Here is a 25,937-nt window from a genome sequence, read left to right on the forward strand (position 1 = left end):
GATATTTTACTTGTGAAACAAAGTGAATTATTACAATCCTTTTTCCAGGGCCTCTGGCAGTTTCTGACATCAGCGTGATCGGGACAACGACGAATATGTCCGTGTCCTGGAGTGCTCCAACGGGGCAGGTGGATTCCTACGCTGTCCTGTTCCAGACACACTCCGAAGTTGTGAGTGCAAAGACAGATCTGAGCAATGCCACTCGAAGCACACTATTTGTGGACCTGAAAGCAGGAGTTCTGTACTGTGCGCTGGTGATAAGCAAAAGCGGACCTTTAGAGAGTAACAGTACCAGTGTCTGCAACGCAACTTGTGAGTTGAAGATCATTTGTACTCTATTTACTTTCGAGTAGTTACTAATGAGAGGTTTTTTTCCAGTTCCAAACCCTCCTGGAAGCATCAGTGTTGCGTCGCAGACTGTCCATTCCATTAACTTCACCTGGGCCTTACCAGATGGTATGGATCAAAGTCAGTACAACTTCAGCGTGTCCAGTGTCAGCGGCTCGTCAATAACCACAAACAACTGGTTTATGCTGACCAATCTTCAATCTGGAAGCCAGAACTCTATTTCTGTTGAAACGATGGCTGCCCTGGGCTATAAAAGCACAGCCGTAACAGCAAATAATTATACAAGTAAGTGAAATAAGCTTGTGGGGACACACCGGGGGTGTCCAAACCTTTTCCACCAAGGGCCACACAGTGACAAATGAATGGACGCAACTTTGCCACTTTGCTATTTTGAAAAGCAACACCTGTAGATATGCTAAGAAGTTAGATATATTTCAAGAAAAAACTGCATCTCAGATTTGTGATTTATGTAATATTTTGAATTTATTCTTGAAACATTATATCTTTTTCCACAACCTAATTTTTTTGTTTCTCTCATTGTAATATAACTTTAAAAAAAACCATAATTTTGCTTTCATAATTCAACTGTATGCTACTAAAATGACATTATTTTTCCTCATAATATTACATTATTATATTATGTTATTGTCGTTAGATTACAAGTTTTTTCTTGTAATATTTATGTTAATATGTTCAATTATAATTTTAGAATGTGCCAAAGGCCAATTAAAAAAAAATTGTGACCCGCAAATGGCCCCTGGACTGCACTTTGGACACCCCTGGGATAAACTGTAAATGTTTTATGTGAAATTCAAGCATCTTTTTTTCTCCATCCATCACATGTTCTCAGGACCGTACTCGGTGACCACGCTGAGGGCGGCGGAAATTAGCACAGAGGCGGTAACGTTGGTGTGGGAGCAGCCAGAAAACAAGCCTGACTACTCGTACGTGGTGCATGTCACCCACGAACTGTACAATCTACCATCTGAAGTGGTCTCTAGCACCTTGTACAATATCTCCGGCCTTCTCTCTGGCAACATGTACACCTTCGCTGTCTCCACACAAGCAGCAGACGGCACTCGGGCCGCTCCACGGGTCAAGTCTTTCTTCACACGTATGTACTGTAGCCTGTCCTCATGACAATTTGGTAACAGCCTTTACCAAACCGAAAGGCAGTTCCAAGCTATATGTAAGACTATAACTCAACCCTGTGAGAATAATGAACTTTATATATATTTATATATTTTTATGTATTTTTACTTGCAATAAACAATTCCAAATGCATACAAATGACAAATGAAAGGGATAAATGAGTATTAAAGGTTACTTTTACCTTCATTGAAGACATGATTCTGGATGTGAGTGTTCCCAAAGACACGATGTGGCAGCGAGACACCACACGGACACCACCTTCCTGTTTTGCCACAAGTTATTTCTTCAGTTCAGTAGTGTTTCTCACCCTCAATAACCCAAAATGGAGCCACACAAAGTTTCGAATGCCAACATTTTGATAAAGAAGGTGAAAAACACAACTGAATTTAATTGGAGTTTGAGTTTTAGGGCCACACTGAAGAAAACATCTGAGATTTGGAGAATAAAGTCGTTAATTTACAAGAAAAAAACTTGTAATATTACGACATTAAAGTCGTACATTTATGAGAAAAAGTCATAATATTACACGTCATCGTGGCATACGTGTCAGAGGGAAAAGAGAGCGTAGCTCTTCAGGAAGGAAGGAAACTCCTCTTGCTCCAGGCAAGCTTTTATTTATAACGTGGCAGCAGCAAAACAGAGCAGTTGAGCACAAACAGATTAGCATGGCTAGTAGCCCTTCTCACTTCCGCCTTGCTTACCCCACCACCTCCACATGCCCAAGGCCAATATCTGTCTTCATAGCTGTCTCAGGCAATGCCTGTAACATTACAGTATTCTCGAAATCTCAGATTATTTTAATACTCCATTGTAACAGGCGTTTCCTGAGACAGCTATGAAAAGGGGGGACGTACGTGACCTCTGGCCTTGGGCAAAGGTAATATTACGACTTTTTTTCTGGTAAATTCACTACTTTTTTTTCTCGTAAATTTACGACCTTTTTCTCGTAAATTTACGACTTTACTTTCCAAATCTCAGATTTTTTTTGTTTCAATGTGGCCTTAATACTCCTTCGCTGAAAATGTACACAAACCGAGGCAAAATTTTGGCATAAATTTTAGCTGAAAAACACACTAACCGAGGCGGACGCTAACTGAGGTAGCTAACTGCTGCAGATGCGAATGGCAGGAAGAAGTGGTGGGTTTTCAATGTGGTTTTCTTTTCGTAAGATCCCCTACTAAAGTCTTGTAAGGTCATGATTGTTACTTCAACCAAAAATGTCAAGCTCAATCAGCAAATTTTGTTTATGTGATGGCAATACAAATATTAATCCAACGGAAACGTTCTGTCTGGTTTCCAGGACCGTTTGAGATTACAGAGTTGGAGGCTCACACCATAAACTCAACAGCGATACGTCTGATTTGGACGAAGCCACCGGAACACAAGCCTGAGTATACGTATCGGGTGCAGACATCTGGCTGTGGCGCTCATAACAAAACGGTGGATGACCCAGTTGCACTGATCTCAGGACTCCATCCGGGGACACTGTGCAATTTTGCTGTTTTTGTCCAAGCGGCCGATGGCATAGAGGGGACAGCACGGCACATCTCTCAGTACACAAGTAAGCATTTTCCCTTTTACGCTGTCAAAATGGTGGGAGTGTAATTCTTTCTTCTCTGTGTGTTAACAGAACCTGAGACGGTACAACCCGGTATCTCCAGTCAAGGCTCCAATATGTCCGTTCTGGTGTCATGGATGAGCCCACCTGGCAATGTAGAGCACTACACTGTTCATCTCAACGCATCCACCGTGGATTCTAGGCAAAAGCTGACGCCGTCTACCAGCAACTCTGTCCTCTTTGAGGGTCTGTCTGCTGGAAGCCTCTACAGCGCCATGGTCATGTCCTTCAGTGGACCATTCAATGCATCATCACAATTTGTTACTAATGCTACCTGTAAGTATACTAAGTATCAATGCTAGATTCAGTAATAGAACTACCGTAGTCATACTGTATCGAGCAGGGGTATCCAAACTTTTCCAACGAGGGTCACATAGTGAAAAATGAAAGGATGCAACTTTGCCACTTTGATATTTTGTAAAGCAACAACACATGTAGATATGCTAAGAAGTTAGATATACACTGTTTCAAGAAAAAAATGAATCTCAGCTTTGTGATATACTGTAGGTGGAAAAAGTACATTATTAGTCCAAAGTCCTGTCTTTGCCCTTTTCTCTCCAATTTTGCTATTGTTTTTTTGGTTAATTTTCCAAATATTTAATTTTTTTTCTTAAATAATCTTTGCACATTTTTCTTTCGTAATATTATGTCTTTATTCGGATTATATTTTGACTTTATTCTCATATTATGGCTTTTTCCTCAACGAAATTTTTCTCTAATATTAGGACTTAAATATTTGAAATCTATGCTACAAAAAGTATTTTTTGTCACTTTATTTTTGTAAAATGACACTTATTACACAAACAGCATTTGTTTGTTTCAAAAAAAAAAAATCTTATTTGTTTAATATTTTAACTTTATGGTACTAAAATGACGTTATTTTTCCTCATAATATTATGGCGTTATTCTCATAAAATAACTGCTTTTTCTTATTAGATTGCAACTTTTTTCTCTCAGTATTTTGACTTTATTCATGTAAAACTGCCGCTGATATTTAACATTTTTCCTGTTCTTGTTGTTGTTGTTGTTTTTTTAGTTTTCTGGTTAAATTCTATTTTTAGAATGTGCCGCGGGCCAATAAAAAACAGTCGCGGGCTGCAAATGGCCCCTGGGCAACACTTTGGACACCCCTGATATATCTGCAAAATATAATAATATCTAATTAGTAGGCCTGTCAAAAATAACACATCTACAGCGTTAAACTAATGTATTTAATCAATTCCGTTACTTTTTGTGTGTGTAATTAACGCATGCACACTAGAGCAAGCATGCCTCTCTTTTATGAGCGTCCCCACACAGTCACACAGATGCTCTTTTCTAACTTCATTCTGACCTGAACACATCAACAGCAGTACAATTCCAATGCTATATACTGTACGTATCTCCAACTCACACACGTCTCTAGTCCTTTCACCCTGGGAACCACACTTCCTCATTTTCAATACAAGAACACAAGATGCATTCAGGGACACTCCGAACATCACAAAAACGGCTTTATAATCCCTGTGTTTGTGTGGATGTGTGTGAATAAACAGGAAGATAAAGAAAAACAAAGTGGATATTCTTATCACTCACTTTGCAACTCTTAATTCGAATGTACAATTGGCTACATTTAAGTATGCTGGAAAATAAACTGAAAACAAGTAAATTTCCCTTAAATTACGTGGTGTCTTTGAGCGTAACCCCTCATTGCTCATAATAACCCGGTTTAAAGTGTGATTAAAATGTTCTGCTACTGTTAAAGAGACTAGTGTTCGCCAAATATATTTTTTAGACGTGTGTGGTATCTTTTAGCTTGATTGACGTATTCAGCTAATTTGGAGCTGTTCATACATACGAATAGATGTCATTTGTCTTTCTTTTAATGAAATACAGTAAAAATGGGCATATTTCAGACATGGTTGCTAATGGTGATTAATCATGATTAATTAATTTAGAAACTGTGATTAATCTGATTAATCAGATTTTAAATCATTTGACAGCCCTATAAAAAAACATATCTAGAAGGTCCTACACAGGTTTTCGATGCTCTAAACACTACTGTGACATTACATTACTTGATCATTCATATCCATTTCAGCAAATGATGAGATATTTGCTTTTTCAATACGTTACTCTGCTTTTTTTAACTAACAAACTGTATTTTTAATCCCCACTACAGTTCCAAACCCACCCGGGCCTATGGAGATCCTGACAAAGACAACACACTCAATCGAAGTAAGGTGGTCAGAAGCTCCCTTGATGGCTGAAGGATCATTCTACTACCAGCTGACAAGTACGCCGTCCGAGGGACATGGATGCGTAAATACGACCAACACCAGTCATACATTTGAGCCCCTGCTTTCTGGGACGCCCTACAACATTTCCATAACAACCGTGGGGGTCATGGGCTTTAAGAGTGAAAAGGTCCATTCCTCTTTGGTCACCACAAGTAAGCAGTGTGTGTTCCTCTCCCCCTTAACATCAACTTTTTCCTTAACTCCGACTCTCAAATGTCATCAGAACCTCTGCGTGTGAAGTTTCTCAACACGTCTGAGGCGGAGGAAAACATCACGGTCATGTGGACTCGCCCAGATGAATACAAGAAAGGCTATGTTTACAATTTGACATGGCAAAGCTCTGATTGGACGATGAGTGGCGACAGTGTCACTAGGCAAACGGTGCAGACCATCCAAAACCTGGAGCCTGGCAGCAGCTATAACTTTACTGTTGTCTCAGAGACTCCGGATGGAACTCAGAGTGCTCCCACATCTATTTCCTCATGCACAGGTAGAGTCACGATGCATACACTGTGCTGCAATCACAGTCATATTTTTAATCGACAATGTTCAGGAAAGACAGACCAGGCATACCGGAGGAGTGACTTTTGATTTAATGTGCCAAGCGCAAATTTGAGGATACAACTATTGTGTAATTCTAATAGTAATAATTATATTAATAATGAATAATTATTCATTATTCAATTCATTATTCATTTTTAAATAATCATTTTAAATTGGATTTGACAACATTTAGCAAGAAAGATTGTCTTTTTGATTTTTTAAAAATATATCTTTTTATTATTTGTTACTTAATATATTATAAATATATTTAAATAAGTAATACAAATTAACTATAAAAAATATGTTCACAAAAATACTAAAAAGAATAAATACAATAATAAAAAAATGGAGTATAACCATATTAAAATAGTTAAAAAAGAAAATTAATACTACTAATAAAATGTAAATATATACAGTATACAAATATTTTTCAAAATAATAAAATAAGTGTCTTTTTGACGTGAATTATTTCCTGTCCATTTTATGAGAAATTATGTAATATTAATAGTATAAAGTTGAAATATTAAAGATACGTAAATTTTTTTCTAAGTCGTAATAGTCAAGACAAACACAAAAAAGTAAAGTTGTCATTTTTGGAAAATTGGAAAAAGTTAGAATATTATGGTAATAAAGTCCGAATATTTTGGGAATAAAGTCATGATATTACAAAAAGAAAATTTACAAGAAAGTTGAAATAGTTGGAGAATTTAAAAAAACAACAGCAGAAAGCGAAAAAACATTTATAATTTTACAAGAATAAAGTCAAAATATTACGAGAAAAAAGTCGTATTCTAACAAGAAAAAAATAGGTTGCAAATGCATGAGATAAACTTAAGTATAAAAGTATAAAACATTTTAGTAGCACAGAGTTGAAATGTTAAAGATACGTTATGTTTTTAAAAGTCGTAATATTATGAGAAACAAACAAAACAAACTCAAGTTTTCATTTTTGGAAAATTATATGATGGGATTAAAGTCAAAATATAATGGGAATAAAGTCATAATATTATAAAAAGAAAATGTAACTTGTTAGTACTTAACGCCATGTTGATATTTCTGCTGTAGATGCAAGCCCAGTGAGAAATGCAGCATGCGAAGGCCCAGACAAAATAAATGCAGAAATCGTCCTGTCGTGGACTAAGCCGAGGGGCCGGTTTCATGGCTTTCGGATCACTGTAAATAACACGGAAATGATCATCGGGACAAGTACTTGCAATCAAAGCTGTAGCCGAACCATCTCCAACCTCAGCCACTCCACTACATACCAGCTGGTGATGGAGACGCTGAGCTGTGGACAACCTGCCACTCCGATGTCTCTCCACTGCAAGACTGGCATCACAGGTCGTGATATGTTCAGTTTTTAAAATAAGATGTAAGGAAAGGAAAAACACATCAAACAGTCCTTATGTTTTGATAGACCCACCAATTCCAATAAACGACGAGTCACTGACGAGCGTGGACGACAAAGTACACAACAGGTTCACCATTCAGATCAACTCCAGCCTCCTGCTGGACACTCATGGGCCAATTACTCATTTTGGTGTGCTGGTAACGGACAACATAGACGGTGGGTTTCATTTTCCTCTTCTTAATTGTACATGAATATGATTATAATTGCTTTCTATTGCCTGTCATTTCAGGTGCTGACACATCTAATGTGAGCCAGTACTTGGGGAAAACATATCAACAGTGGCTCGACAAAGAGACCCCAGTATACCTTGCAACAGTCCAAAGGAGAAAGCTTCTGTCACGCAACACAGAGACCATTTTCTTTGTAGACATAGGAGATGGTTCCCAATGGGAGGGCTACACCAATGGTGCACTTAGTGCCAATAGGAGATACCAGTAAGAAACCTCATTTTCAAAACATAACTATTACACCAGGGGTGTCCAAAGTGCGTGCCGGTGGCCATTTGCAGTCTGCGGCACATTCTAAAAATAGAATTTAACAAGAAAAAAATAACAGCAAAAATGGAAAAATCAGCAGTAATTACACAAGAATAAAGTCAAAATATGAAGAGAAAAAAGTATTAATCTAGCGAGGAAAAAGTTGTAAGAATAACGTGATATTATGTTATGAGGAAACGTAACGTCGTTTTAGTAGCATATTGCCTGGCGACCAGTCCAGGGTGTACCCCGCCTGTCGCCCGAAGTCAGCTGGGATAGGCTCCAGCATGCCCCCGCGACCCTAAAGAGGAGAAGCGGTATAGAAAATGGATGGATGGATGAATGGATAGTTGAAATATGAGAGAAAATGATTTTTTTTTTTTTTTTTAGAGTCGTAACAATATGGGAAACAAACAAAACCACAAATAAAATTTTAGTATTTGTGAAATTAGGTTGTGGAAAATTACAAATATTACGAGAAAAAAGTCAGAATATTATTTTATAATTAAAGATGTAAATGTTTGGAAAATTAGGTTGGGGAAAAAGGCAAAAATATTAGGGGAATAAAGTCATAATTACATGAAGACAATTTACAATGAGAAAGTTGAAATAGTTGGAAAATTAAAAAAATAAATAGACAGCAGAAATAGAAAAAAAACAGCTCGAATGTAATGGTATTAAAAAAGAGAATCGGAGAAAAAAGTTAAAATTTTGCAAGAATAAACTCAAAATATGAAGAAAAGTAATGTCATTTTAGTTGCAAAGAGTTTAAATATTAAAGAGTTGTCATTCTTGTAAAATTAGGTTGGGAGAAAAAGTAACAATTATATACTGTCTATATATAACATAAAAATATTATAAGAACATTTTTTCCGAAGATTATTTGAGAAGAAAGTTTAAATATTTGGGGGAAAAACGGCAAAAATTGAGAGAACAAAAGCAAAGATAATTAAACTTTTTTTTAAAGTACACTGTATATGCGGTAATTTCCAATGTATAAGCCGCTACTTTTTTCTTTAACGTTAAACCCTGCGGCTTGTACAGGGATGTGGATCATTTATAGCTAAGTTCTAATCTTTACTTCATCTCCTTTACTTCAGAAGTACTACTAATTATTTAAATACTGTGATGCTCGCGAGTCAGTGAGGAAACGGTAGCTCTTTCTTTGATTGATTGGCTCCTGTCAAATCAAGAGCTGCCTGGTCCTCACAGACTTGTGCACGCCACAATATGCCATTTTATGATGTGGACATGTGCGCCTTATAGTCCGGTACGGCTTTTACAAATATGTTTTTCTCTCTAAATTTAGTGGGTGCTACTTAAACAACGGTGCATCTTATACACCGGAAATTACTGTAACTTCGTAGCATACCTCCATGTGTTGTTTTACAAAATATCAAACCGGCAAAGTTGCATCCTTTCATTTTTCACTATGTGGCCCTCGGGGGGGGGAAAAGTTTGGACATCCCTGTTCTAATAGATGAATCATATGCTCTAAAAGACAGCGGCTTGTATGATCTTGCAGGTATGCCATTGTACTGTTCACTCGATTGAGTCTCCAAGATAGCCTAGTGAAGGCAGGGTTATCAGGGTCACTGGCCTCCATCACTAATTTCTATCCTCCAGTCAAGCTCCCACAGGACCCAGGTACCATGGAGGTTCACGATGAAATGCTGAAACCACCTCCCTTTTTCCATCCTAATCCATTCTCTGCCGTGTTACAGTCGTCATCAGTGTGGCTGTCGGAGCAACGCTGGGGATTTTCTGTGTTCTCTTCATCATTCTTATCGGCTTCATTGTCTACTGGAAAAGGTTTGCCAACATCATGAAGTCGTAAAGATGACGTGTCAGGTTTGACCTTATCGTCTCCATGCCGTAGGTTATCCAGTAAAGAATCGTCAGACATTCAGATTCATTCCATGAGGTAAATTGTTCATTTTATTACTCATATTTATAATGAAAAAAATACATTTGTCTTGCAAAGTGTTGGTCAATATTGCTTTTTTTCTTTCTTTTTAGAGGCAAAGTGTGAGTATGATCCTACCTTTTACTTAAAAGTTGAGGAAAAGTAGACCCTCAGTTCCCAGACAACTCACGACTCTTGTTCTCCTAAGCAGGAGTGCAGCAGTGAGCGTGGAGGACTATGAAGCTTACTACAGGAAGCAAAAGGCAGACTCCAACTGTGGTTTTGCTGAAGAGTTTGAGGTGACGCATTCTTTAAAGCAGGGGTGTCCAAAACCTTTTACCCCACGACTAGGGTCACACAGTGAAGAATAAAAGGATGCAACTTTGTCACTTTGATATTTTCTAAAGAAACACATGTAGATATGCTAAGAAGTTAGATATATTTCAAGAAAAAACTGCATCAGCTCTGTCATATAGGTGAAAAGTTGTATTATTAGTGTGAACTTCGCTCTTTGCCCTTTTTTTCCCCATTTTTGCCGTTCATTTTCCAATTTATTTCAACATTCTTTCTAAATAATCTTTGTAAATTTTCTGTTGGTAATAGTATGACTTTATTCCCATAATATTTTGACTGTTTTCCATCAATATATTTTTTTTATTTACCTTTCCCCCAACCAAATTTTGTTTTGTTTGTTTGTTTATACTCATAGTATGATAACTTTTAAAACTTGACTTTCTTTACTATTTCAACTCAATGCTACTAAAATGACATTATTTTTCCTCATAATATAACGAATTTATTCTTGTAAAATTGCGACTTTTATCTTCTCGTTAGAAGACTACTTTTTTCCCTTTTTTTTGGAATATTTGGACATTATTCTTGTGAAAATTATAGCTGTTTTTTTTCATTTCTGCTGTTTTTTTTTTATTATTATTTTCCAACTATTTTAACTTTGTACGTACTTAAATAATCTTCTTAAATTTTTTTTGGTAATAGTCTGACTTTATTCCCATAATATTTTGACTTTATTCCACTTTATTCAATTTTAAATTTTATTTAATTTTATGCTTTTCCCCAACCTATTTTTTCAAAAATTACAACTTTATTTTGTTTTGTCACTTTCTCACATTAAAATGACAATATTTTTCATAATAATGTTTATTCTCGTAAAATTACAACTTTTTTCTGTTATTACTTTGACTTTATTCTTGTAAAACTGCAGCGTTTTTTTTCGCATTGTTTATACATTTTCCAAATATTTCAACTTTCTTCTTATAAATGTTCTCCTTGTAATTATGATTTTATTCTCATAATATTTTGATTTTATACTTGTAGTAATATAATGTTTTCCACAAAAATTACAACTTTGTTGTTTTGTTTGTTTTTCATAATATTACGACTGTAAAAAAAAGTATTTTTTTCTTTCATATTTCAACTTTATGCAAGTAATATTGGCATTTTTCCTTATAATATTTCAATGTTATTCTTGTAAAATGACAACTTTTTTCTCTAAATATTTTGACCTTATTCTTGTGAAATTACTGCTGATTTTTCAATTATTGCTGTTGTTGTTGGGGTTGTTTTTCTTGTTAAATTATATTTTGGACATACTTTGGACACCCCTGCCTTAAAAGCTGTATGACATGGTCTTTTGGATGGGTAAAAAAATAATGACAGTATACATTATAACATTTGGTTATATTTGTGCTTTTTTTAAAGGACATAAAGCTCGTGGGTACGTGTCAGTCAAAAACAAATGCACTGACACAAGAAAACAAGGCCAAGAATCGCTACAACAATGTGCTTCCCTGTGAGTCACCCAACTATATGTTATATGTTGTATTATACTGTATATAACGTACAGTATATGTACAGTGGTGTGAAAAAGTGTTTGCCCCCTTCCTGAATTTAAATATTAGTCAATGACAACACAACTGAACACAAAATGCAGTTTTCAAATTAAACTTGTTATTATTAAGGGAAAAAAAATCCAAACCCACTTGGCCCTGTGTAAAAAAGCGATTACCCCCTTAACCTAATAACTGGTTGGGCCATCCTTAGCAGCAACAGCTGCAATCAAGCGTTTGCGACAACTTGCAATGAGTCTCTTACAGCACTGTGGGGGAATTTTGGTCCACTCATCTTTGCAGAATTGTTGTAATTTGGCCACATTGGAGGGTTTTCCAGCAATACATTTCCTGTATTAAGGTCATGCCACAGTATCTCAATAGGATTCAGGTCAGGACTTTGAGTAGGCTACTCCAATGTCTTCATTTTGTTTTTCTTCAGCCAGTGAACTTGCTGTTGTGTTTTGGATCATTGTCCTGCTGCAGAACCCAAGTTGCTTTCAGCTTGAGGTCACCAACAGATGGCCGGACATTCTCCTTCAGGATTTTTTGTTAGACAGCAGAATTCATGGTTCCATTTATCACAGCACGTCCTGAAGCAGCAAAACAGCCCCAGACCATCACACTACCACCACCACATTTTACTGCTGGTATGATGTTCCTTTTCTGAAATGCGGCGTTACTTTTACGCCAAATGTAATGGGACAGACACCTTCCAAAAAGTTCAACTTCTGTCTCATCAGACCACAGAGTATTTTCCCAAAGGCCTTGGGGATCATCAAGAAGTTTTCTGGCAAAATTGAGACGAGCCTTAATGTTCAGTGGTTTTCATTTGGAACACTGCCATGCAGGTTGTTTTTGCCCAGTGTCTTTCTGATGGTGGAGTTATCAACACCGACCTTAACTGAGGCCTGTTTTTCTGTGGATGTTCTTGTGGGGTCGTTTGTGACCTCATGGATGAGTTGTCGCTGTGCCCTTGGGGTAATTTCGGTTGCCCGGCCACTCTTGAAAGGTTCACCACTGTTCCATGTTTTTGCCGTTTGTGGATAATGGCTCTCACTGTGTTTCGCTGGAGTCCCAAAGCTTTAGAAATGGCACTTTTTCACACAGGGCCATGTAGGTTTCATATGTGTTTCTCTTTTAATAATAAAAAGTTTCATTTAAAAACTGCTTTTGATGTCCAGTTGTGTTGTCATTGACTAATATTTAAACTTGTGTGATGATCTGAAACATTTAAGCGTGACAAACATGTAAAAAAAGAAATCAGGACGGGGGAAAACACTTTTTCACACCACTGTATATACTGTACTGTATGTATAAAACTACTGCTTTCAACAACACCACTCTTCTGTCAATACACTACCTGCCATATATCCATTTCACTCACTTCCATCATTATTGCTCGTGCATGCCCTACACAAAGTGGTGCCCTGAGCCACATTTTGTCTGGCGCCCCCCTCCATCTGCGATTTACATACGCTTACTACAAGTGAATACAAAAAAATCATCTGAAAAATAACAAATACTCTTGCCACAAAATAAATATTCTGCAATTAGGTGAATAAATAATAATACTAGTCAATTATAAATACATTTGTATCAATGTGGCCATTTCCATTTTCACAGGAATAACTAGTTTTAATATTGTTATAGGGCCCCACGGTGCTCTAGTGGTTAGCATGTTGGCCAACACAGTAACAGTCTGGAGATCGGGAAGACCTGGGTTTGATTCCTCCTTGGGCATTTCTGTGTGGAGTTTGCATGATCTCCCCGTGCGTGTGTGGGTTTTCTCCGGGTACTCTGGTTTCCTCCCACATTCCAAAAACATGCATGTTAGGTTAATTGGCGACTCTAAATTGTCCATAGGTATGAATGTGAGTGTGAATGATTGTTTGTCTATATTTGCCCTGCGATTGGCTGGCGACCAGTCAAGGGTGTACCCCACCTGTCGCCCGAAGTCAGCTGGGATAGGCTCCAGCATGCCCCAGTGACCCTAAAGAGGAGAAACCCTAAAGAGGTATAGAAAATGGATGGATGGAATATCGTTATACACACACTCAAGCACGGTTTTCAAATACATATTCGTGAATAAGTCATGCTTTTTCATGGTTGAATGCAGCTTATTATAAAAAATATGCATATTTCAGCTAATTTTATGGAAGGGGGGGTTTGGCCTTAATGAAGCATTTTCAAGCTAAATGAATTCAAATCCAACTTTGTAGATGAGTTGATGCTATGTGGTATTGTAAACCGGTCACTAGGTGTCAGTATTGTACAGTGAGGCACACAATCACCAGACATGATTGCCGGAGCAACAGGCTTTTATTGCAGGTTTCAATTATGTCACAACAGGCACGATAATAACAAATAATTGTAATAACAATAGTCAAAATAATAAGACGGACTACTGCTGCGGCCATAATCCACTCCGACATCACTTCACACACACACATTTATTGCAACACACGTGAGCGTGAGTCTTATTTATGTCTTAAATGTCTTATTTTCTCTGATTCTATCTATTATATTGGATAATAGGAATGTAAAGGTGACTACAGGGGTGTTACTTCATGCCTACTGGGCTGTAATAATTCATATGAATATTAAAAAAAACATTTAGAAGGTCTTAAACTAGATTTATATGCTGTAACTACCAAAATATTTGATTTATAAGTAAGGAATCCCACTTGGAAAACAAGGGATTACGGTATTATATTAGATTTTTTGCGCCCTCTGGAGGCCACGGCGCCCATAGCATTCGCCTATATTGCCTAATGGGACAGCCAGCTCTGTGTACATTAAATGGGATTGTACTGCAATAAAAATTTTAAAAAAAGCACATTAGGTACACGTACGTGAGAGGTAGAAAAATTAAAATGAATCTACATCAAAAGTGTCTCAACTTTTTCCACTGAGGGCCAAGGGGAAAAACTAAAGAATGCAGGGACCACTTTGATACATTTTGTGCATTAAAGATTGTGAAACCAACCAGTTGTATTCATATTACTGTTAATATTTCTCTTAACAGCCTGTCCATCCTTTGATTTTGATAAAAAAAAGTTTGGACACCCCTGCAGTACAGTACTTCTTAGTAATTCTCTCAACAGTGTCAGTCAAAACTGAGCATGATTATGTTTATAAACACATCTTTTAATAGTGAATCTCAATCAATTGTGGAATGTGCATTGCAGTAATGAAACAAGTCAAGCATTTTATTGACGTTCCCTTGTCGACTCCTCTCTCTCCTCACACTTACTAGATGATTCCTCTCGTGTGAAACTCTCTATCATTCACGGGAGCCCGCATGACGACTACATCAATGCTAACTACATGCCGGTGCGTACTGACTCTCTCTGCCTCGGTCATCGCTTCATCATTCTTCAGCAGTTGTGTGTAGATGAGCATTGCTCATGCTGTGGATGTTTGTGCATGGACTGCTGTCTGCTTTGGCAGGGTTACAACTCCAGGAAGGAGTTTATCGCAGCTCAGGGTCCTTTGGCCGGCACTGTCAAGGATTTCTGGAGGATGATCTGGGAGAAGAATGTGCACACCCTGGTCATGCTGACACGCTGCAACGAACAGGGAAGAGTGAGTACGGACACGGGAGCCACCCTTAAAACGGCCATAACGAACGCAAAGCAGCAACGCGTTTCGTGAATGCAATGCAGTCAGAGATTCCTCACCTTCTCTCTTCAATTGCCGTTGTTCAATTGCCTTAAGCCCACACACACTTAGAAAACGTGTTATTAGTATAAAATGTAAAGCTACTCACCACTACTCAATGATATTTATAAGACCGGAGTGTCCAAACTTTTTCCAGTGGGGGAAAGCAACAAATGGTCTGACTTTACCAAAAATAAAAATACAATCTTATCCAAGGGTGTCCAAAGTGTGGCCCACGGCAGTTTTTCTTTTATTGGCACATTCTAAAAATATCATTTAACATGAAAACTAAAAAACAACAACAGGAAAAACATAAAAATCAGCAGTAATTTTACAAGAATAAAGTCGAAATACGAAAAGCAAAAAGTTTTAATTAATTAATTTTATGAGAATAACAGAAAATAACGTAATTTTAGTAGCATAATGTTGAAATATTCATATTTTTCGTCAGATGTTTTTTAAAAGTCGTCAACAAAATAAAGTTGTAACTTTTGGAAATTAGGTTGCGGAGAAGGGTGTAATGTTACCACAGTAAAGTCAAAAAATTATTGAAATAAAGTCATAATGTTATGAATAGAAAATTTACGAAGATTATGTAAGAAAAAAGTAGAAATATTTGAATATTTCAAAAAACAGCAGCAGAAATGGAAAACAACCCTGTAATTCTACAATAATAAAGTCAAAATATTAAGAGAAAAGAGCTGTAATCTAACAAGAATTTCACAAGAATAAACTTTTAATATTATGAGAAAAAATGTCTCTTTATTAGCAATAAGTTTAAATATTAAAGAGAAAATATGTTCTTTTTTACAATTTGTAACATAAAAAACAAAAAAACTAAATAAAGTTGTAAGTTTTGGAAAATTAGGTTGTGGAAAAAGTTATAATATCACAGGAATAAGTCAAAATATTATGGGAATAAAGTCATAATATTATGAAAAGAAAATTTATGTAGATTATTTCAGAAGAAAGTTGAAATATTTGGGGAAAAAAATAACAGCAAAAATGGGCGTAAAAAAAACAAAGAGCGACAGTCACACTAATAATAGTAGCAAAATTCACTTTTTTACAATTATTATATATCTTTTAAGGCTGTAAAACCCCTCACCATACACTTTATACACTTTTCTCAGTCAGGCAATAACATTTTCTCACATTTCTCTTCTTGTCTGAACACTCTCAAAAAAGGTCAAATCTTCATTTGAATTTTAATGAGCAACACAAGAAATGATGAAGTCACTCGCGCATATCTCACTCCTGTGGCAGTGCCTTTATGTCCTGGCGCTGTTCCGCTCTACTGTAGCGTTTTGGTTTCCTTGTTAAAACATATTGCTGCAGTACTCCTCCTGCTGCGGTCCTCCTCCTTCGAACCGAAGATTCATTGACAAGCTAGCAAGCAAGCTAGCTAGCAATGACACGGGAGACACGGCAAATACCAAAGTGGCAAAGATGCATCCTTTCATTTTTCACAATGTGGAAAAGGTTTGGACACCCCTGTTGATCTATGTTGCTGCCTGCTAAAGTTGTTTTTAGTCTGTGAACTTTTGTGACGATACAATCCATGATACGTGTTTTTCTGATGTTGTGATACAAGGGCGTCTGCTGACTATGAAATGTAATGTAGCTCGATGAGTTGTTGAGTCATGAAGTGTTTTGTTGTTTCTCTCCAGATAAAATGTGAGCAGTACTGGCATTCAGGAAGCAAACACTTTGAATATATCTCAGTAACAACAACCTCTGAAATACCACTGGATGACTGGACCATTCGGGACTTTAACATTAAAAATGTGAGGGACTACACGCAATGGAAAAGAAATGAAATCTAAAATCCGTTATGTGTTGTAAATGAACACATCTACAGTATGTGCAAACAGCAGCTTATAGGAATGCATCACAGGAGTGGCACACAGATACATCTTCAGCGACCTTTGACACCTTACTATATGACGCTGCTATCATCATTCCCTGCTCAGACTCAGAGAAATCACGCCACGTGTGGATGAGTGACGAGGATTTCTGTCCTTTAGGTGAGAACAGCAGAGACTCGTTCAGTTCGCCAGTTCCACTTCACAGCCTGGCCTGACCATGGAGTACCACAAACCACTGAGCTTCTCATCAGCTTCAGACACCTGGTCAGAGAGCACATGAACCAGTATTCCACAAACTCTCCCACTGTGGTGCACTGCAGGTATGTCACAACCAACACTTGGGGACACTTCCGGAATGTTTGGCCGTGTCTCACTTCCTGCACTTCCACGCTTACACTTAGCATTTTCAGCGCATCAGCCACGGGTGTCCAAACTTTTTCCAGCAACGGCCACGTAGCGGAAAAGGACCACTTTGAAAAGATATTGGGGCTGTCACAAATAGCGCGCTAACGGCGGTAACTAATTTATTTCATTAATTATGTTACATTTTTTAGCGTAATTAACGCATACGCATCATGGCAAGGCACAGCTCTCTGTTATGACAGGGAGACGGCGGCACGGTGTGGCCCCCCACAGAGTCACACAGAGTCTGACACTCTTTTACAACATTATTCTGACCTGAACACATCAACGGCAGTGCAATTCCAACACCACACACGTATCTCCAACTCCAAACAAACACATCTCTAGTCCATTCGTGATTGCAACGACTCTTCCTCAATGTCACTGGACAGACCACGAGATGCATTCAAGGACATTCCGTACACCACTACAACGTCTTTGTTATGCGTGTCCGTGTGGTCTAAATAAACAGAAATGCAAAGAAAAACAATAAGTGGATATTCTTATCACTAACTTTGTAACTCTTAATGCAGAAGTACAATTTGCTGCATTTAAGTGTGCTCGGAAATCTGAGAAAAATCACTCAAAACATGTGAATCCAGCTTAAATGACGTGGTGTCTTTGAACGCAACTCCTAGTCGCTCATAAATAACAGTTAAAGTCCCACTCAAATATTCTGCTATTAAGGAAACCAGTATTAGGTAAATAGATTGTCAGACATGTGTGCCATCTCCTAACTTCATTTAAATTTTCAGTTATTTTGGTGCTGTTAAGACATACAGTATATATATACAGTATATAAAATCCTGCCCTGTCATTCGTCTTTCTTTCAATAGAATACAGTAAAAATGGGCATATTTCAGACATAGTGTGACATGGTGATTAATCGGGATTCATTAATTTGAAAACCATAATTAATCTGATTACAAATTGTAATCAGAAATGCTAAGGAGTTATATATGTTTCAAGAAAAAAAATGCATCACAGCTTTGTGACATAGGTGAAAAGGCTTCTCTTAGTATCAACTTCACTCTTTGCTCTTTTTTTCCCCCATTTTTGCTGTTGTTTTATTAATTTTCCAAATATTTCAACTTTCTTCCTCAATATTTTTATACATTTTCTTTTTGTAATAATAAAACTTTATTGCCATAACATTTTGACTTTATTCCTACATTATAACTTGTACCCCAACCTAATTTTCAACTTTACAACTTTATTTTGTTTTGAGTGTTTGTTTTAAAAAATACGATTTTTGCTTTACTATTTAAACTCTATGCTACTAAAATGACATTTTTTTTTCTCATATTACGAGTTTATTCCCACAAAATGCAAGATCATACAAGCTGCTGTCTTTTTGAATTATGTCCAACTATTTAAATTTTTCATGTAAGAATACGACTTTTTCTCTTAATAGGTTGATGTTATCCTTGTAAAAATCCTTGTAAAAATCCTTGTAAAAATTGATTTGTCCCCTTTTTTTAATTAATTAATTTTTTTTAAGCTTTCATGCTGTCTTTTTCTCTCTCTTTCTGTGTTCAGTGCTGGGGTGGGCCGCACAGGCACCTTCATAGCCATCGATCGTCTGATCTTCCAAATTGAAATTGACAACGTTGTGGACGTGTACGGAGTTGTCCATGACCTACGCATGCACCGCCCCCTCATGGTGCAGACGGAGGTACAAAACACAGCTTCCGCTCATGCAGAATTGTCTGTTGTCGCCCGCGTGCTTATTAACATTTGTGGCGTACGTCTGTGCAGGACCAGTATGTGTTTTTAAACCACTGCGCAATGGACATCATCCGATCAAGAACTGGAACTAATGTGGATCTAATCTACCAAAACACGGCTGCGCTCTCCATTTATGAGAATGTGGAACCCAAAAAAGGTTTTTATAAATACGGATGCCACGATGCATAAGCCCAGGAAATATTACAAATATGGAATATTGGAAAAAGGGAGAACTTCTCGAAATCACCATTGGTCTTGGAGATAGACCCTACATCGATGTAAATTGTTTACCAAATGTTAAATTGTGTGGTTGTTTTTTTATAAGATATCTGAATGATGTAGCTGTCCACTGTAATTATTGCTGTTGCTCAGGTATATTGGACACTGTATGGGTATTATTACTGACACTTGTAAAGTGTAAAAAGAAACGTGTCATCATTGGTGGAGATGGTGGTTCCGTGCCGCCGCAATGTGGCTTTAAACCAGCAGATGGCATCCAAGTACACCCTAGTTGAAAGAGCTGGACTTGTCTTCCCACGTAAACATAAGTGAATATAATATTAGCATTTTTTAATGGCTTTGCACCTATTGAAGTTACTTTTGGTTATTTATATACACTAATGTGAATAATGCACTGGATGCATTTTTTTTTTTTTTTTTTACTTGGCCAGTTTGGAACATTCATCATTCCTGTATTATGGTGTCATACAATTTTTTATGTATTTCACATTACTCTGCACAATAATGTGTTACTTCCTGCTGCGTATCAACAACATCCCTATTTGTATATGGGATTAACATTTTTTTATGTTTGTTTTTGCGTTTGTCTGTGCTAAAAATGATCATTTTTCATTGGACCGGTACATTCTTTGGAAGCATTATTCCAGTGTAATTAAAGATGTATGGAAGCACTTGTGTTTTTAAGAAAATACAGGACACAGTCACAAAGAATGTGTACAATGTCTTTATTATTATGATTTGTTTTCTTTTTATGATGTGTTATGAGATGCACGCTGGTGCAATGCAAACCTGTCAATGTTCTTTGCGTGGCAATGAAGCAAAATAGGATTAAGCGGACTTTTTGTTTGTTTATGGCTCTCCAGTGTGTTTGCTGTTGTCTTTCAGTGTGTTTTAGCAACGCTGCGCCACCAGACGGCAAACGTTTGTGCAGTGTTGCAGCTGTAGCATAGTTGTAGACACTTAAGATACTGTAATAATAATAACTACAGTATGTATGTCTGCCTATAAACGGATGCATTTGTCGATTATCGGATTGCATAGGCAACAATAGCCGCACGGCCTTACCTGTCTTGGACCTGAGTTGGACCTGGTGGATCTCCACACCTATATGTGCCCACCGCGCCCCCTGCCTCCCGGCCCGATGTCAAAGTACGCTGCACCTGTTTTTAATAATAACAATGATACCTTTTAATTGGAAGCGCTTTTCTAAAAACGTATTGGCACTTATAGGCGAGCAAATGAATGAATACAATAAAGCAATAAAATACAGAAAATAAAATTTTGAAAAATGCAAACATGAATTAAAGAACTCAAGTCCTTCCGCGTCGACTGTCGCAAGTCGTGAAGTCACAAGCAAGTCCTCAAATTTGAGACTTGAGTCAAGTCATATGATTTGAGTGCCCCACCCCTGGTTTGACAAAAATAGAACCCCCGTCCTGTTTGTTTTGGAACATGGGTTCTTTTGACTTTTTCATGTGCCTTGTCATGATTGACATCACCAACAAATGCATCTAGAAAGTATTTTAAAGCTGTGAATATTTATGTACTTACTGTACATGTGATGTCTTGTTTTTATTTTTTAATACATTTGCAATTTTTTTTGGAACTTAAGTTAAAAATGAATTGAATCCATTCTAGAATAAGGCTGTGACATAACAAAATGTGGGGAAAGTCAATACTTTCCGGATGTGACCCGAGTACTGTAGTGCAGGGAGGGGATGAGGCTCTTCATTTATGTCATACCCCCTATGACCGCAGGGGGCGCCAGAGCGCCCATTGCAGCGGCAACAGCAGCACCAGCTGCAGCACGGTGGTGGGTCCAGTCGTCACTGGTCGTCATACGCAGCAACTTCTCCGGAGCACTCCTCTAACAACCAGTTCTTGTGACTATGATGCCGAAGTGGGTACGCAGCTTGAAGACGACTGCATGAACTCGGTCGACGCAGAGTAAGTTGACATTTTGGCGTCAACGCGTTGCTTTTGGCAACTTGCTATTTTTAGCTACCGTTACTTGGATTTCTTGAAATAGCGTGCGTTTCGCGGTTGTGATGTGGCAGCCGCGCGCGCGCTTTATTTTTTCTTTTAGCGAATGGCACACTGACTGGAAAAGTGAAGGACGTCTTGGACCTTATTTTGGAACTACTCAACGGTTAAACATTCGAAGGAATTCGCCCCACTTGTGTCCGTTGTGTGAGGGCAGGGCAGGGGCTAACGGGTGTAGCTAGCTTTAGCCGCACCAAGTAAACCGTCGCCACGTTCGCGACGTTAGCCCATCCTCTTTCATGTAGCTAGCACAAACACTTGACACCATTCTTAAGTTGTCTGTGCTATCAAAGCACGTATCTCCGTGATGGCTGTTGTATGTGGATGGGCAAAGTGGACTTCCCAACTGAGAGCGAAACGTTAACCCAAATAAGGGCACGTGACGGACCAGTTCCTCCAGATACTAGCTAGCGCACGCTCACCTTCATCCTTTAAACATGCTGCACATCTTCACATCACCATGTTGCGTGCTACAGCATGACGTGACAGATGCTCAAAGTGGTGTGGTGGCATGGCGAGCACAGAGTGGGTGGTAGACATTGAAATTGTGTAATGTGTAGGCGTTGTCCAACCATTTCTGTTTGGGAGTGATTGTGAATGTGATAAGCTGGTCTGCAGCGTGCTCCTGTGCTTCATGTTGAAGACGGTGGGCAGTGCCATTATTGGGAATTTGCATCAATGCTGGATATTTGTGCTACAAATACAACTTCATCATTTGATTTATCTATTCATTTTCTCTTGTCCTCGTCGGGGTCACAGGTGAGCTGGAGCTTATCCCAGCTAGCTTTGACAGAGAGGCGGGGTACACCTTGAACTGATCACCTTCATTTCGAGTCTCCAATTCGGACGTACTCACACTAGGCCAGGGCCGGCAGACTGTTTGGTCCCAAACGTCTTAAAGGGCAACTGCAGGATTTTTTGGGGGAATTTTGCCCATCATCCACAATACTTATGTGAGACATGAACACACGTCTTTCTTTTTTCTGTGCGTTCTAAAGGTATAAAGACAGGAAAAAAAGAGGCAGCTAAGAATACACATATGGGACACACCTATTCCGCCTATAAAGCCTTTTGAAAAAAACGCCAACAACGCCCCATTTACATAATCCATTGTTGTTGTTAACATTGTTATGCCAAAGGACTATGTTATTGGGGTAGTGACACCTCGCCACACCACACTGGCTAGTGTCTAGCTTCACCACACACTCTACCGAAAGGTAATGTGACACCGCTGCTGTGTTTCTTTTTTTCGAGTTTGGAAACGTTAACACGAGGTGTAGCGTTTGTTTCTATGTTGCTATGTGAAATCAATGCGCCCAGGAAGGAAGTTTCGGTAATGCTCGAAATGACCAACATACTGCATTACATGTAGGCCTGTTGCAATAATGGATATATCGATTATCGAACAATAAAAAACAAAACATGTCTAACTATGAGCCCTCGATAGATTTACATTTATGTGTATGCGCGTCTGCGTCCTATGTTGGTCTCTCTGTGGTACACAGGCTGGATGACAAGAGGGTTCACTCTGCTTGTGTTATTTGACAAAGTTATTTGGCCGAATGCTACAGTTCCAGTGTGGATGTAAAGCAAAGCCTTCTTCCCGACAGTCAGCGCTTACTGAGGCGTTTGATCTGCAGAGTAAATATTAAAAGGAACATCGCAAACTGGTGCACATTCAGTGTCGCTCGCTACATTGCAAAAGAAATGCAACCTTTCAATACGGTTGAAAAGCCAACAGTAGGAATTGCCTGGGAGATATCAGCAACATTGCATTTTCGCTCACTGTCTTGTCTGTTTTAATCCACCTTTTGCGTTGCTGTGTGGCTCTTTTGACACCATGAGTAGGACCGGTCTGTGACGTCCCGCGATCCGTGAGTGTTCTAGTAGGCGGCTTCTGTGCGTCAGGTACACGACGCTTGAGTGCCGTCTAGTAGCGCAAATGTGACAAGACAAAATGATCATTGAAAAATAATAAACCAAATGATGATATGGTTTAAAAAAAAAAAAGGTCTAAATTATCGATTATCGACAATACATTTTAGCACAATTATTGACCAGCAAAATTTGTTATAGCGACAGGCCTAATTAGATGTTGTCATGAATGTGCCTGTTACTACGTAGTCACAGCATGGCAACATGACTTGCAGTGCTACTGTGGCACGCTTGAGTCGCACAGGGGCTAGTCAGATGCAATCGGTAGCTTGTGCAAAAAAGCGATACAAACAACGCGTGACACACAATGGTGGTATACGGCAAAGCAAATTTAGTGGGTTAGCGAGCTTTGTTGAGTTGAAAGCCAGACTTTTGTGTTCAGCGAAGGTAGCTCTCTTTTAAAGCGGCTTCATATAATAACTCATAACCTGGTCAGGACCAGGTTATGTCCAGGCGTTCAGCTTAAAATCAGCTATGAAAATGCCACTGTTTCACTGTTTAACTCATTCGGAAATGGCGTTACCATTTATTGAGAACCTACGAGGTTCCCGAGGGACATGGCCAAAAAAAAAGAGCATTCCCTGATTATGTTATCCATCTACAAGTGAGAGATTTTCAGACAAGGGAATATGCTAGATATGCTCACATGAGCACCAGGAATTAAATGCAATATGAAATATTAATAATTAGGCCAACATTAGCAGACGTAAACGTCACCGTAGTCCTTGTGTGAGTACCCACGTCAACACTGCCATCTAGTGGTTACGAGATACACCAAGAAGACATACTGCTAAGATTTCAAAATATACGTGTTTTCTCCAAGTCATTAATTTTTTTCAACTGGATAAGTATTAAAATGTCAAAATTGTGCAATGTTGAGCGTTGATAAATGAAAAGACTAGTAGGGTATAGTTTGTATAATAATCAGTGTGAACTTGCCCATTACATGCTCAGCATTGTCCTGTCAGCGGTCCTTCATTGTTCTATTGGCGGCAACAGTGATGCGTTTAGCAATCATAATCTTTTGAGAAGTCCTCATAGCGCTCCATAATAATTACGTACTCATTTTTTGGAAAATACACTAGCTGGGATCGCTTCACTTTTCAGCGGAAGTAGAATAATATGACGTCAAACACCCCCTTCCATGTGAACGCGCCGAAAACCAGGCTTGACAAAGTTTGTAAGCTAATGACCACCGTCACGGGACCAATTAAGTCTGATTGTGGATGTTAGGTTTTGTCGAGTTGCATCTTGAGCAACTTGGGGTTGTTGAGCCAGTTCCACCGTACACCCCCAATGTAACCTACCTACTGCACCACATGGACATACAAATAAAGGAGGGCCGCATACTGAAAAAACAAAAGATGCAGGGGGCCACATTGATATTTTTACATATTTTATATTTTCTTTTATCATATTAAAAAAATATTTTTTTTTTCAAAAGTTTGCAATTGTTTTGTAAAAATTCATAATTTCTTGTTTAAAAAAGTTTTTTTTTGGAAAAACATTTTTTTTGAAAAATTTTGTACGTTTTTTGTAAAATGTTAGAATTTTCATTGTAATTTTTTGTAAAATATATTCCAGGACAAAGTTTTGTGTTATTATTACTTATTAGTATCAACATTTCAGCTTTTTGTCTTCACATTCTGCATTTTTGCTCTATATTTTTAAGCACACAGCACCCACCCATGCCAAAATGACACCAACATATTCCTGCTGCGTGGCATGCTTAGTAGCTCGTGCTACGTTATCCCAATATGTTGTTGTTTGTCGCATTCTTGCTTGATTGCAAAACGTGTTTAGGCCAGTGGCGACCCTTCTCACTTTGTTCCACGGTCCTTGAACACACCGGAGTTGTGTTCTCCAACACTGCACAGATAAGACTTTGTACTGCATTTTTCCCTGCTCGTCTTTCACGTCATATTTGTCCCCAAACGCTGATACTGTGTGGGAATATGCATAAAGCCAATATTTGATGACGTCATTGAGTGCTAATGTGCATATTTGTCACATCATGCGACGCCGTTTTAATCTTCTCTTTGAAAACAAACTCCAGGCTGATCTAATATTGAATTGCATGTATTCATTTCATGCTTAGGTTGTGTTCACATGTTGTGGACGTCTTTAGTTTACAACAATTGTAAATTAGAATAAAAAGAACTAGCATTAGATCGTATGATCCCCACACCCATGCAAATCCTCCAGGTAGCATTTTTCTTCTCATATTGAAACAGCAGTTCAGGAAAAAAAATCTCCTATTCCATTATGTTTTTTTTATAATAATGAAATGATCAATAATTGTCCCCACAGTTGAAGTAATTGCAGTAAAATACTTAGCACTTCGTATTCAACCATTTCACCCAATCACGCTGGCTTCCAAAGCCACAAAGGTTTAATGATGAGCTGTAGCTGTGTAATGATCTGTTATTGAATGACCGCCTGGTGACACGCTGCAAAAATAGTGTGTCATTTTGAATG

General features: G+C 38.1%; 2 protein-coding genes across 5 annotated transcripts in view; both read left to right on the forward strand.

Moving 5' to 3' along the window:
* ptprja (protein tyrosine phosphatase receptor type Ja) overlaps window positions 1-20,380 on the forward strand; it is a 47,384-nt gene extending 27,004 nt beyond the window's left edge. Inside the window, exons 11-32 of one of the 4 annotated variants that reach the window (XM_054777110.1) lie at window positions 49-312; window positions 379-633; window positions 1,199-1,462; window positions 2,801-3,061; window positions 3,131-3,394; window positions 5,280-5,549; window positions 5,621-5,887; window positions 7,006-7,281; window positions 7,358-7,507; window positions 7,581-7,785; window positions 9,353-9,474; window positions 9,552-9,639; window positions 9,707-9,751; window positions 9,847-9,855; window positions 9,945-10,032; window positions 11,453-11,543; window positions 14,840-14,916; window positions 15,034-15,168; window positions 16,914-17,030; window positions 17,271-17,431; window positions 19,053-19,188; window positions 19,272-20,376. In XM_054777110.1, the coding sequence (XP_054633085.1) occupies window positions 49-312; window positions 379-633; window positions 1,199-1,462; window positions 2,801-3,061; window positions 3,131-3,394; window positions 5,280-5,549; window positions 5,621-5,887; window positions 7,006-7,281; window positions 7,358-7,507; window positions 7,581-7,785; window positions 9,353-9,474; window positions 9,552-9,639; window positions 9,707-9,751; window positions 9,847-9,855; window positions 9,945-10,032; window positions 11,453-11,543; window positions 14,840-14,916; window positions 15,034-15,168; window positions 16,914-17,030; window positions 17,271-17,431; window positions 19,053-19,188; window positions 19,272-19,430 (3,704 nt within the window). In that variant the 3' untranslated portion in view covers window positions 19,431-20,376. Of the gene's footprint in view, window positions 1-48; window positions 313-378; window positions 634-1,198; window positions 1,463-2,800; window positions 3,062-3,130; window positions 3,395-5,279; window positions 5,550-5,620; window positions 5,888-7,005; window positions 7,282-7,357; window positions 7,508-7,580; window positions 7,786-9,352; window positions 9,475-9,551; window positions 9,640-9,706; window positions 9,752-9,846; window positions 9,856-9,944; window positions 10,033-11,452; window positions 11,544-14,839; window positions 14,917-15,033; window positions 15,169-16,913; window positions 17,031-17,270; window positions 17,432-19,052; window positions 19,189-19,271 lie in introns of all 4 variants that reach the window. The other 3 variants (XM_054777111.1, XM_054777108.1, XM_054777109.1) reach the window with 3 other exon arrangements.
* Window positions 20,381-21,286: 906 nt separating this feature from the next.
* The window catches only part of osbpl5 (oxysterol binding protein-like 5), a 41,912-nt gene continuing 37,261 nt past the window's right edge, over window positions 21,287-25,937 (forward strand). The window contains exon 1 of the mRNA XM_054776208.1: window positions 21,287-21,428. The gene's annotated coding sequence lies outside the window, so the exon portion shown is untranslated. The remainder of the gene's footprint in view (window positions 21,429-25,937) is intronic.

Source organism: Dunckerocampus dactyliophorus, chromosome 5 (genome assembly GCF_027744805.1).
Source record: "Dunckerocampus dactyliophorus isolate RoL2022-P2 chromosome 5, RoL_Ddac_1.1, whole genome shotgun sequence".
In the NCBI taxonomy this organism is placed as follows: domain Eukaryota; kingdom Metazoa; phylum Chordata; class Actinopteri; order Syngnathiformes; family Syngnathidae; genus Dunckerocampus; species Dunckerocampus dactyliophorus.